At 40.8% G+C, this 14,075-nt stretch overlaps 1 protein-coding gene across 6 annotated transcripts in view; it reads left to right on the top strand.

The window, feature by feature from the left end:
• The window catches only part of LOC102460994 (TLE family member 4, transcriptional corepressor), a 133,106-nt gene that overhangs the window by 58,077 nt on the left and 60,954 nt on the right, over positions 1-14,075 (top strand). For 3 of the 6 annotated variants that reach the window (XM_075931744.1, XM_075931746.1, XM_075931748.1), the window contains 2 exons: positions 11,861-12,065; positions 12,212-12,228. In XM_075931744.1, the coding sequence (XP_075787859.1) occupies positions 11,861-12,065; positions 12,212-12,228 (222 nt within the window). The remainder of the gene's footprint in view (positions 1-11,860; positions 12,066-12,211; positions 12,229-14,075) is intronic. The other 3 variants (XM_075931745.1, XM_075931747.1, XM_075931749.1) reach the window with 1 other exon arrangement.

The raw sequence follows: 14,075 nt of genomic DNA on the forward strand, positions 1-14,075 counted from the left end.
ACCATTTCAGGGTTTGTCAGTAGCAAAGCAAAAGTCTGGGTCACTCTAACTCCTGCTAACGTGAGAGCCAGAAGAGACGCTGTGTTCGCCTTTCTGTCTCTCCCATATTAATAAAAGTAAAATGCTTACCTCAGTAAAAGCTTTAAAATAAAACAGTGTCCTATGGGAACTAAGTGGGCAGGAAAGTAATTGTTTAATTTTATATGTAATAAAAAGGTATATATATTGGCTTTTAATTGTTTTGTATTTAAAGATCCGCTTATAAATATCTTCCCTTGCAATATTGCTCAAATAAACTGCCTCTGGCAACTTGTTGCTTAAACACAACACAAAGTAAAGGCTTGTTTTCTTCCACACCACTTCAAGACAGGAAGTGCAGCAGCACCTTTACTGTTAGCACCTATGTTTCCTTGAGAACTGTTGTTAGTATATTCAGTGCTTTTTTGGGGGGGGAAGGTACCGGTACACCAGGATAAATTATTGACTTCTGACTGGAGGTGCCGGTACTGCGTACCAGGCAGTACCGTCACAAAAAAAGCACTGTGTGTGTGTGTGTGTGTGTGTGTGTGTGTATATTTTAAAAGAGCCTTGTGCTGAGTATCCTAATGTTGAATTATATAGGCCTGTCACAACCAGTGTAGTCAGTGACAGGGTGCAGCGCAGGATGCAAATCATTTATTACTTCCCACTCACCAGTGTGTTGAAATCAGAGATTTTAGTCATGGTGATGCACCTAAGTGCATATGACAAGATTAGTGCCATATTTGATCATGGGGAAGGCCTGGCTTCTGTCTCCACATTTCTCAAGGTCTTCAAAATCCTTGAATTTAAGCTATGGGATCACCATATGTTTCTGATTTTTAGTCTCTGCGGGTATAGAACTTACCCTGTGGAGAATTTACTTCAAATTCTGTGGCATCTGCCTGTGTTGTTGCAGACAATCACCTGTAACATTTTCCCCCTCACTGTTTTTAATAAGCTAGCACTTCCATGCAAAGGAGAAACGATGGTCTATAATCTAACACACACAAGATGCTGACAAACCAAACCTAGGATTTGCCAATCCACATCAGACCACTGGTCCAGCAAGCACAGTATGTTGCCTTCAGCAGTGGCCTATGCTGATGCCTCAGAGGGAAAATGTATTTTTTAATACACCTATGTGATTGTGTAGTATGGTGTGGGTGGGTATTTCCTAATGATCACATCCTGGAAAATACTCACCTAAAAATAAGGATATAAAAGTACTGGGGGGAAATGCAGTTGTCTTTGCATGAGACTTCCTGGGGAATGAAGTGAAGTAATTATCAAGAGAGTCATGGCTTCTTTAAAACAGGTGTTTTAAAATGGTCTCTAAATACACTATACATCCATGATGTAGACTTTTTTTTTTTCCAGCTACACTTTATAGGCTACACCCCCCAAGAATGGTCAGAGCCCCGATCCAATAGAACACTTAAATACATGTTTATCTTTAAGCATAAATAGGTCTTTTGAAGTTGATGTACTAGTCATGTGCATCAAGTGAAGCATGAACTAGCATGGTGTCCTGGATTGGGGTCTAAATTATTGGAGAGAGAAAATTATTGGAGAATACAGAAAAGGAAAGTATTTAGGAGCATTAATGTGTGGCAGAAGGAATAAAATGGATATTATTGCTTGAAATTTAAATTGTTTGAAATTATTTTGTTAGTGGTTGATGTGTTAGTGAAGACTATTCCTTGCATGCTGTTTGCAATTTTGGAAGGTCTTATTTACTATGCATTTGTGATGGAGGCTGCACTATTGTGTTTAAACACCACGCTAATGTTAATGAATTTATCCTTAAAACACCTTAGTGAAGTGAGGAAGTACTACTTTCTCCATTTTAAAGATGTGAAAACAGAGGCACGGAGATTAAGTGGGTCACACAGGATCTCACACGCAGTCTGACAGGGCTGTGAATTTAATCCAGATCTGTGTAGTCCGAGTCGAGTACTTTAGCAATAGGACCTTTCTTTATGCAAGTTGCTATAAGTGGAAACTGCCCTGGAGAGCAACAAAAATTACTCTGGGTTTCAGTTGTTTGAATAATGGAGGCAAGAGGACAGAGACTGGACTGCTAAAATTTTAGAAATAAAAACATTTAGGCCCTAAATACAGCCATGTGTGAAGAGATGGGAGTGCACCTCCGTAGGTCAATACTGAGTTGTGGTCTGTGGGTCCAATCCTTTCCATGAGATCAATGTGAAAATTTTTAATTAGCCGAAATATGACGAAAAGTGTACCGGAAGTGGAGATCTCCTGAGGAACTGATTATATTGAAAAGAATGAATGGATAACAATAAGTTGCCTATACACACGTTTCTGTCCAAAGTGAAAAGGTTGTGTGTGTGTGTGTGTGTGTGTGTGTGTGTGTGTGTGTGTGTGTGTGTGTGAAATAGGCATGTAATATAAATATTTAAATACTTAAAAATGTTGCACAGTATAAGAATTAGTCACTGTGAGTATTAGAAATAGCAATCAAATAATCTTACTGCTACCAGTTTAAAAACAGGACAATGAAGAATTATTTTAGACAAAAGCAAGATAAACAAATATAAATCTGTGTGTTTTTAATGTTGGATCTAGTGTTCTTATGTAACTCAGGCTAATTCAGTGGATTCTGCCCTTCTCTAATGGCTAGACCTCAGAGAGATTTGAGTATATTGCTTACTCCTCGCTAATGGCTCAAATAATACAGAACCATGCTTTTAGATCCAAAAGCCCCAAGTCAAACTTGTAGGCAGCAAGGGGCATAGCTAAACTCTTCTTCTAGACTCTAAAGCAGTGGTCCCCAACCTTTAGAGGCTGCCGGGCGCCAGGGGGCATGGCCGTTCGCCTGCCGGGCGCCAGAGGGCGGGGACACATGCACGCCCGGGGGCGGGGGCCCCCCTATAGCCGCGTGCTCGGAGCGGGGGCCCCCCCTGCAAGCGCCGCGCGCCCGTGGCGCGAGTGGCCAATTCGCGGCGCTCCTGGGGCCGGTGTCCGGCGTCCGGCTCCGGCTCCATGCATGCACCACGTGCCTGGTGCCAGGCCAGCCCCGAGCACTTGGCGGGCACACAGAAATGGCTCCGTGGGTGCCATGGCGCCTGCGGGCACTGTGTTGGGGACCACTGCTCTAAAGGTAGTATGTGACACAAATCTCATGTGGCATTCTTTGAAACTTCCATTGATCAGTGGTTCTAAACTTTTTTTTTTTTTTCGTACCATGAACCCATTTTACAACAGAAGTTTTAGGACAACCTATTTTGTTGTTATGGACCCCCTTCCATTCACCCATAAAGAGAAGGGTATGGTTGTAACTTTCCCTCCCATTCCTCACCCAGAGTTTTCTGCAGCCTGTAGGTTATAAATGCATGACACAGATGCTCCATAAGCTCTTTGGGGACAAGTTTGAAGGATAGCTGTGTTAGTCTTTAAGATGCTAAGACTCCTCTTTGTTTTTGCTGAAACAGACTAACACATTTATTTGTACATAAGCTTTCATTGGCTAGAGTCTACTTCATCAGATGCATGAAGACAAAGTGAGCTCTTTTCATTGTCACTATGAAAGTTTATGCCCAAATAAATTTGTTAGTCTTTAAGGTGCCATAGGACTCCTCTTAAGGGACAGACATTGTCAAAGAAACACACACACAGGAGGTATGGAGATCAAACTCATTTCCGTCATTTTGTGGCTAGGATATGGATAGAACATCTAGCTGAAATAGACATTGCAATTTGTATGCACCCCATGAGTGGGCAATTGTTGCCACTGAATGTGTGTAATTATAGCCCCATTGTCACCATTTCCAGCCTTCATCAGACCACCCTTATCTTCCTGTTCGTCATGTTGGTCTGTGCATATGTGTTCTAGGTCCCAGAATACCTGCCAATACTATGGACAGTGGAATCTTGAGGTTCTGTTGCATTTGGAGACTTCTGCCTTTTCTCTTGCGTTAGGCGAATTTCATCCATAAAAAATAAAATTCCCTTTTATTAACTAACAGGTGACAGCGGTGACTCTTTTTTTTTTTTTTTTTTTTTTTTAAAGGGCTTAAGTGGAATATTTATGCAGGAATTTTTGCTCTTTATCAAAAGGGTAATTTCAAATAATGTTGTACTCTTCTCTTTCCTACCATTCAAGCCTAGTCTACACTAGACAATTAAGTCACCATCACACGCACCAGCTTTTCCAGGGGGTTGCTCAAGCCCTGCTCAGCCCCAAGCCTTGTCCCCACTAAGGATGTTAAATTGTGGTTATCTGGGTAATCATGTAGTCGATACAATTTGTATCGACTACACAATTAGTTGATAGGATCGCTCTGCAGAGCCACAGCACGGGTAGCTCCAAGATCTGGCTCAAGCTGGAACTAAGTAGTCCCAGCTTGTGCCAGCTCCGGGAGCAACCCACACTGCAACTCTGCATTTTAAATGTAGTAAGAGCCACCATGCATTTTAAAATGAAGAGGTGCACCATCCCAGACCAGCGCGAGCCAGAACTGTTCGGTCCCAGCTTGTGCTGAGTCCGGCAGCCCCTGTTGTTGGAGTAGCCTCTGTTCACAGTGGCCCGGGCTGGCCACAGCCAGGGGATTCTTGGAATCAGCCTCCCATATTCTCCTCCTCCCCCTGCTGCCTCTGATAGAGGCAGCAGAGTGGCACCACGGAGATGGTGCTGCAGGGAACCGGCTTTTAAGCTGGCTCCCCCCAGCACCTGTCTCTCCCCCCCCCCTTGCTGCTTTTCATAGAGTAGTGGATACTCCAGTCAACTACTTGCTAAGATCCCTAGTCCCCACTTCACTTTTTTCCATGGCCCTGCCCTGCCTCTTCCTGCTCAGTTCTTCCCTGACCCCTAGCCTCCCCCACTTGTCTCCTTCATGCCATGGAACTGATGATTCATGATGGGTGGCAGGCATGAGGAGGGTGAGTTGATTGGTGGGGCTACTGGGAGGCATTGGGGAAGGGTAAGGAGGGGAGCTTAGCTGCCAATGGGTGCTAAGCAACAGCTAATGATATTTTGTGCAGGTGATGCGGAGCTGCAGTTGACCCTTATTGTCTGCATAATGACATTGCATAGAGGTATACAAAATCCACATCCCTGAGCGGAGTAGTTAAGCTGACCTCAATCCCCATGTATTCAGCACTAGGTTGATGGGAGAATTCTTCCATCAACCTAGCAGTGGTCTCTTGGAGAGGTGGGATTACCCTGTGCCAATAGGAGACTTTGTTCTATCAGCATAGGTAGTATCTATGCTTAAGCCCTCCAGCAGCAGCACAATTATAGCATTTAAGTATAGACAAGCCCTTAGTTCCAATTCAAAAATGTGTGGGTGGGAACTCCTGTAATTAAAATAATAAACTCCTGAATTTCAAATACTTTGAAAAATGTGCACACTGATTTTTTTTTTCATGTGATTAAGCATGTGTTCTTTTATAAAGGGGTTTGCTGCTTTTGTTTGGCAGCAATCTTCCTGTTTGTTTGTTTCCTTTTATAGCCCTAAGCTATTTTGTTGATTAAGACATCACTCCACAAGATGGATAAATGATGATGCATAGTATCTGTACTCAAGATCAAGAATGGAAATGTATTTATATTTTGTCTTTCACCCCACTTCATGTTTTTGGGTTTATTTTTCTTTCTAAACCATTCACAAAGAATCCTGGAGACAGCTGGGTAGTATGCGCTTCCAACAGATCCTTCAGTATTTTGTATATACAATTGTTTTAAATAGCCTACTTCATATGACAGTCATTATACCCCCCTCCTCCATAGTTATCCAAGCCTGGCTTTCTTTCTTTCTTTTTCTTTCTTTTTCTTTCTTTCTTTCTTTCTTTCTTTCTTTTTCTTTCTTTTTCTTTTTCTTTCTTTTTCTTTCTTTTTCTTTCTCGTTGTTCAGTGTTCTAGAATTTAAATCCATGGCTGTAAATTAATAAGAAATGTGTTGGGTTTTTTTATGTGGTCTTTATTCCCTCTGTCTCATTTTTGCCTCTTGTACTTTCTCTTCCCAGTCTTTCCCTACCACAGGCATTCATTGAAAGCACTCTTGTTCCTCTTTGTGGTCAGAAATGAAATCCATCAGCTTTTCCCAGTGATTTAGCTGTGTGTGAGAGAAGGAACTGTTTTGAGAGCTCACCTGTGTCTGATACCCTTCCTTCGCCTTCCCATACCATGCATTCCAATTTGCAAAGTGATGGCTCTCTGTGTAATGAGAGACTTTAAAGACACCAGGTCATTTTCTGTTACGTGCATACCGTTCCCTCAGTTATAGCAAACCAATCTTATATATTTCATACATTCAGCAATATTTATCAACTTAATGGAGGGGTGGTTACATGAATCTCTTTTTGCAGCTGATTTTACCATGTATTTTCTTCCTGTTAAATTATTCATTAGATTATCAGAAAAATCGGTGGGCTAGGGGTTGGGTTGTAGCTTATGACTGTTGGAGAAGATATACAACTAGTGATAATTGTGGCAGGCAATGTTAAGAGAAATGTCATGTTAAACACAAGGTTTCCAAGACTGTCTCTTTCTAAACACACCTGGAGTTGTGGGTGCCAAGGTACTCTCATGTGTTCTGCTTAATTGCTTTACTTGTTGATCTTTGAACCAGCTCTTGACATTATCTACTTTCCCTTCTTTGGGTTTTTTGTCTTTATTTTACCTTCCTTCACCTGCTTCAGTTTTTTGTAATGGTTTTGTATGTGATGAGGTCTTCATTATGATTGGACACAAGCAATCAATCTATGAGAATATTTTCTGATGTAAGTAGTGTGTGTGTGTGTGTGCATGTATGTGGAAAATATAGGCATAAAGTAGATTTTTGAGCGATTCATATGTTCATATAAAAAATGTCTCCAGGTTAGAGGAGGATGTTCTGGTTGTTTGGATAATAGCAGCGAATTTTCAGGATCTATAAAGGTAAAAGCAGTTAATGACTCTGACACAGAGCTGCTTGGAAAGTATCCAGTAGAAACTTGAATCCTTTCCAGGAAAATAGGCTTTGATTGCGCTGACTATAACAAGAGAACATTAGAAGCTAATTTGTTAGTGGGTTTATTATCACCTTTTACTAGAAATTTGAATTTTTTTTTTAAGTTGGAGATGGGGGGAGGGAGGGAGGGAGGAAAGAGAGAGAGAGAGAGTTAAGCTTAGCATTAATGTTTAGAATCTCCTTGGTAGTGATACTTAATCTTCAGATGGAGAAACTTTTTACAATTAGAAGAGACAAGAGTAGTTTCAAATTGTAAACAAGAACGTCACTGTAGACTATCTGTAAGAAAAATCTTACTGAAAGTCTCAACATCTGTTTGTTATTAATCAGTATTTTATCTTTTGATATGTTTCACATGTTTGATCTCAGTTTCAAATACCCATATTGTTTCACCAAACATTTGGCTTTATGGATTTTTTTTTAAATATAATTTATTTTGGGGTTCCTTCTCACTTACTTGATTCCTCTCCATCTTTGTAATATTATGTCTTAGACAGCACTTCACGAAATAACAAATACATGCTGCAGTACTTTCCTACTTGGCTAGTTTTAGGTAAAAAAACTTCTTCAGTCGAGTTAACTTATCATTTTTAAGCACCCAAAGTCATTCTGGGCAGTTTACAATACAAATAGAAAGCCATATGCCCTGCTATAAGAATATGAACTCTATGCCCTAATCCTGCAGAGATTTAAACAGGTGCTTAACTTTATGTTTATGGATAGTCCCATTGTAGTCCACAGAACTAGGTGTGTGTAAAGCAAGGCACGTATAAAAGTGTTTTGATGTTACATAATTAGGGTAAACAAACAAAAGGGAATGGGTAGAGGGAGCAAAAGAATTACCACAACAAAATCACATGGGTATTCAGTTTAGTCATATACACATCTAGCTCTTTCAGTTATAAGTTCCTCATTAATGTCCTGTCCTTCTTAATTTTACTTCAGATGAAGAGTATACTATTTAATGTGGTTTGGAATGTTGGTGTACAGTTCTCTCACACACAGCACAGATGAAGCACCATTTCAAAGATAGTGGTTTTCAGTTAAGATAAATTCCAGCTTCACAAAGCTGTCAACATGGGGCCAGATATTCTGGTCTTCTGTGTTCAGTTGCGTGTCAAAAAGTAAATGTAAACCTGCTGGAACTTCCCTGTGGAGAACTCTCCCTGCATAGTAGAATATCCTGCAGTTGAAGGCATATCCTATGCCAGCTGCCCTGTCTATCTCTTCCCCAGTGTGGGTGAGAGGAGGGAGAATGAGTGGCTGGGAAGGGACCATTGGACCTGGTACCCTGCTGACTTATATGTTTGCGCTGTGGGGTAGAGGCCTTATGTTGCCCTAGCTTCCCCTGGGGTCAAATGACTTGAGACCAGTGAGCCCAACTGGACACAGTGGAGAATTGGTGCCAGTTTAAGTATGTCAGAGTATATTATACATTCCTAAAGTTACAAAATGGCACCTAAAGATGCACTTGTCTCTCATCCCTTGTGTATATGCTTTACAGCACAGCCTTTAATCATACCATACTACTTTTTTTCCTTACGGACTCTGCCTCCCCTAGTACTCAGGATTAGTGGTCTAGAAATGAGTTCACTATTCTGTATTTCATTTTGATCATCATTTCAGCTTTTGGACCAATGTCTGGTTGGCTAACCTTGGAATAGGACTACTCAGAGCCCTTCCTCCTTCTATGTGCATGAATACAAATCATAACCCAGAACTCATACTCTTAAACCCTTAGTCCCACTCCCAATATAAGCAGATGTGCACTGCCAATGAGATCCAGAGATATTATTCTATGGAAAGTCCCTTTCAGTGTATAAAGCACGCATACTTAGTATCCATGGAATATTGAGCGTCCTCTACTTTTAAGCATTTCATACAATCCAGTGTATGCGCTCAAGCTGTTTTTGTTAAACCATTGCATCATAGCCAAATCAAATCTAAGAGTGCGTCTAGACTACAGAGCTTTTCCGAGATACCAGAGGTATCCCAGAAAAGCTCTTCCGCGTCCAAGGAATGCATCTGCTTTTCTGGGGAAAAAATGCTGGAAAAGCGGGGAAAAAATGTTGGGAACTGGTCCGCATTTCCAAAAAAAGTTGGAAAAAAATGTTTTTTCGGCATCCCGGTAAATCTTGTTTTGTGACTAAGAATGGATATTCTGAAAGAAGGTATTTTTCTTGACATTTGGCCCTGTGTAGATGGGCCAAATGTCAGAAAAGCCTTTTTTGGAAGAAGAACGGAAAAAATACACACATTGTGGTTTGCAATTTGCATATCTTTTCCCAACTTTTCTTTGTAGTGTAGACATAGCCTAAGTTTCCCTTGGCCTATGGAAGGCACCTTTTTGACTAAAGGGACTATGACCCTGCCGAATTTCGAGCCTCTTCTGCTGAGGTGCATGAGTTGTACAAAGAGAGGTTGCAAATGTGGGATTTTTTTCTCTCCCAGCAGAAAAGCTGCCATTTTGTCCTCCTGCTCCTTTCATGCTTGAAAACAGCTCAACTGTTTTTAATTAAACTGGCAGCGAAAACAAATCACTTCTTGACCAAGAGCAAGTGAGCCAAATTTCATCTGAAAAGGTACAGCTTTGAGAAGTTAGAAGCCACTGAGGATGATCTTTTATAGTGGAAACATGTAGGCAAACTCTACCAGAGGTGTCATTATACATATAGCTTATAACATCTAATTTATTTATAGAAAATGCTGATGCTATATGTTGCATCAATGATCTAGAGTATGGCACCGCTATAATACTGATGAAAGCAGATGGTCACTTTAGAAGTGTCAGTGGAAAAAATTGATGGAATTTGGGAGGGAGAAACGATACTCTCTACATGCTGCTTACAAATTGAGGTGCATCCCCTGGACACATGATACATTGTAGATTTTTAAAGTACTGTACTACATGAGTGTCCTTTTTCTTCTGTAATTTGATCCTTGAGGAAATAGTTAATGTTGACATTTTCTGTCAGTGTTAACACCCACTGAGCAGGACAGAGAATTCAGACTCCTCTGAATTATCATTTGAGGCTCTCTACTCACCCAGACAGACTGCACGGTGTTAGTTTATGTGCAGTTCTGACTTCGGAAGCTTTCTTCCCAACACTCTATTATTTATTTTTATTAAAAAAAAAACGGCTTAGATGCAGGAGTACTAGGTGTCGTTCTCCTAAATAAATAATACCAGCTTGCTGAGTAGCTACAAGGCAGCCACATTAAACCCCCTGCAGCTGAACAGTGCATAGTTGTCTTTTTAAATTTTGAGCAAACAAGCATCCTTCCATAAGAGCATAAAACAAACACACACATTTGATGCTTTCTACTAGCAGTGAAACCTTACCAGAATGATATTGACTGATGAGAAGGGTTACTAGTGATACTCCTTTTGTTTTATTGCTAAAAGTGGGTCAGATGGGGTAGGATAGGATTGGCTCTACCATCTGGAATCTAAAACTAGTTTTACATTTCAAAAACTATGAAAGGTGTCTGGGTTTAAGAGTAGCATCTTTAGAAAATACAAAATACCTGCAGGTAATGTTTCAGACAAACTATTCATCATTTTTTTAAAAATACTGGTTATACTAATTTAAACCAAACCCAAGAGTCAAGTTTAAAGCTGGGGAGGGAACGATTTAAACATTTAAAGGGGAGAACGAATGAACAATCCATATGCATCTTGATCTATTAAAGTCAAGAGGCAAACTGCTGGGTCAGAGGTTTAAATTTTATATTAAATCAAAGTGTTTTTTTTTTTTTTTTTTTTTTTTAAAGGAGGGTGCCTTGCACTAAGGAATTTGATTGTATTTATCACCAGTTAGTCCTGGGAAGTGACAGCTCTAAAAGCAATTTTAAAGCTAATCCTAGTAACTGTATGAACAAAAATTTGTCTGACTATTATTGGGTACGTCTTAAGCTGAGCAGATCCCTGGTGTGATATATTTAACATAACATGTTACCCCCCCCCCCTTTTTTCCCCTTTCTTCTCATTCAATAGCTACAACAAACCATCTACCCCATAATGGTTAGTAAAGCACAGAGCTTGATGCAGCCTTGGCTGAGGTCAAGCACTCCAATTCTAACCTCTCAAGGGTTTTCTCTGTGTTGCCAGTGTACTGGTAAAAATGACTTTAAACTCTTGTCAGTGCAGTTACTGGTGCATGCATCACAGTCCCACTCAAATAAACCTGTCACAACACAGAGTCAGCAGCTAGAGAAGAGTACAAGGGCAGGCCTCTAGCTTTTCATTCGAGCATCACTAAACGTGCACAGAGTGCCCAATTATTTCAGCATTATTGAGCAAGCCTACAGGAGGACCCAAGCCTTGCTACATTAGATTTTCTTTAGTAATTTGCTGAAGTACCGCTGAGGACACTTAAAGGGCTTAAAACGGTGGCTGCAACCAGTTTCCTTTTCTGGGTTGTTAATTCAGGTTTTCTCTTTCAAATTAACTCTCACTGCATGCTGTGCAGTAGCGCTGGGAGAACTGTTTAACACTAATTTTCTCAATTTTCAGCTTTTTTTCACTCCCCCTGCTATAACTGCTTGCATAGTTATTCACATATGTTTTGATTAGACATATATGTAGTGTGTCTCTTTCCATATGGAAAAAAAATTCATTACTTCTGTCAGAGTAAACTGAGTTTGTGTAGAACTGGCAAATCTGTTCAATCGATTCTAAATATTTTTTTCTTTGTTAATTCAACCTGCTATCTAAATGAGACTTAGTCAGTAATATCCCTAAATATATGGCCATCTTTGAAAACGTGTGTGTGTGTGTGTGTGTGTGTGTAATTGTCCTGTATCTGTCTGTCTCAACTTCCTTTCTCAGAACAAGTTCAATATCTGTGTTTAATTTCTCACAGCAGCAACAACTCCAGGCCCAGCATTTGTCACATGGACACGGTCTCCCAGTGCCTCTCACTCCACACCCTTCTGGCTTGCAACCTCCAGCCATCCCACCAATTGGCAGCAGTGCTGGCCTCCTAGCACTATCCAGTGCGCTGGGTGGACAGTCCCACCTACCAATTAAAGATGAAAAGAAACACCATGAAAATGATCACCAAAGAGGTAGGAGCGGATTGAAAGACATGATTTTTTTTATCTTCCAAGTATGATAAATGTATAATTTTATGTAAACTAACTAGTACTTTTCTCTTTGTATTTCCCCCTGCTGCCTCCTCTTCCTGCTTATGTTGCTGCTGTTCTGTATGCAGACAGAGACTCCATAAAGGTAGGACTCTATTTCATAGGTGGAAGGAGCAACTAAAAGAAATGTGTGGTGCATTTTATTGCAGTTTGATCTAAAAATGTACAAAAATGTCACAAATTGAAACTGGATTGTGATGTTTGTTCTGATGAGCGGAGTCTCATGTAGATACAGTGTTTCATTAAGAAAGTGTTTAATAATATACATGTCAAGGATTGTAGGATGATTTATTAGCCAGTGAGTTTAATTATCACATCTTTTCTCATTGGCTTAGTCTTCATAATTGTGTCCTGTTCCTATATATGGAAGTGCAGAACAGTTCTTATGTCGCACTGAAGAGCAAGGAGGATGGGGGCGGAGGGAATGGGCTAGTATGTGATATTAACTCTTTGGAGCCTGCAGACTTATGCTCTGAATATATTCAAAAGATAAACTTGTCTGCAAATGTGAAAAAGAAATGAGTTGTACAATGTGTGCAAATAAAATTTTACTTTCTAACCACTTGGGTTCTCCTTCTTAGAAATGGTTTATTCCTAAGCCGTATCTAAGTTGTATAGGAAACCTATTTTTCTAGTGACTCTCACACTTTCCCCATCTCCCTAAAATAATTCCCTGATCTTGAATTAATGTCTATAGGTAGATCGTCTGAGTGTGAGCATGGCCATGTAAATGTCGGAATGTATAATGGGACACACGGCATCTACAAGAGTGATTTGTGTAGTTGTGAATGTAATAGTCTGTTTTCTTTTATTTGTATAAGCACATATATCAGGATGCTCCTCTATACCTGGAACACAATCAAATTGTGTGTGTGAATTGCATGAATGTTCAAATCTGGGCTTGAAAAATGTACCCTTCCTCGATTAGCATAAAAATAAGCTTAAGTGGGTGCTTTCTAGTATGAAAATAGGAGGGAAAAATGTATTTCCAGCAATGCTTCCCAAAAGAATAACATCTTTCCGTACTGTTTGCGTACAAGTAACAATAGTACCAAATTGTCAGTCGACTTTCTAATATTTTATATAAAAAGTATGTAATTTGCTATTAGGGCGGGTTAAAAGCAGAAAACTATTGGTTGACTAAATCTGACGTAGGATTGGCAATATTACCACATGCTTAATAGACAGAGAAGTATATTTTTTGCCCAAGTGGTTCCAAAATATTGGTTATAAGGTCTGGGAGGGGGTTGTGACCTGAGAAGGGGTGTAGGAAGTGATGCAGTGTCTGAGAAGGTGTGTGGAGCCTGTGACAGGGGTGCAGAAGATTTAGGTTACATGAGGTAGGGGTACAGGAGAGCAGAGGCTGGGGGATGGAAGGAGGGGCTGGGGTGCCAGAGGCAGGCTCTGGCTGGGAGACGCTTACCTGGGTGGCTACCAGTGAGCAGCCCTGCAGGTTTCTTAGCCAGGATTCCTGCCTGTCGAGCCCCTGTACCTACTCTCAGAAGCTAGAGGCCATGTTTGCAGCTGTGAACTGAACACTGAGAGCCTGGAGGATGAGCGGGGAGGCTGCAAATAGGCAGCTGCTGTTGGCCTGAAATTGGCCAATGGAAGCTACAGGAAGTGGGGGCAAGGTGAGAAGCCTCTTGCCCCCTCCCCCAGGCTCACAGCATTCAGAGTTGCACACATGACCCTGTGACTGGCTTTACTGAGTGCTGAGCAGGGTCAGGCCAGGCAGGGAGCCAGATGAGACTCTCGTGGGCCGGATCCAGCCCATGGATCATATTTTGCCCAGCCCTGGACTAGTATGTCTGATAAATTCTATTTCTTCCATCCAAAGCACTCCACTTCCCTGGTTACTCTTTCTCCTCTCACCTACAAGTCCCTTGGATGCTAGGAAAAGAGGTGTTTCTTTGATTTTGCTGCTTGCCTCTA

Source organism: Pelodiscus sinensis, chromosome 6 (assembly GCF_049634645.1).
Source record: "Pelodiscus sinensis isolate JC-2024 chromosome 6, ASM4963464v1, whole genome shotgun sequence".
Classification (NCBI taxonomy): Eukaryota; Metazoa; Chordata; order Testudines; family Trionychidae; genus Pelodiscus; species Pelodiscus sinensis.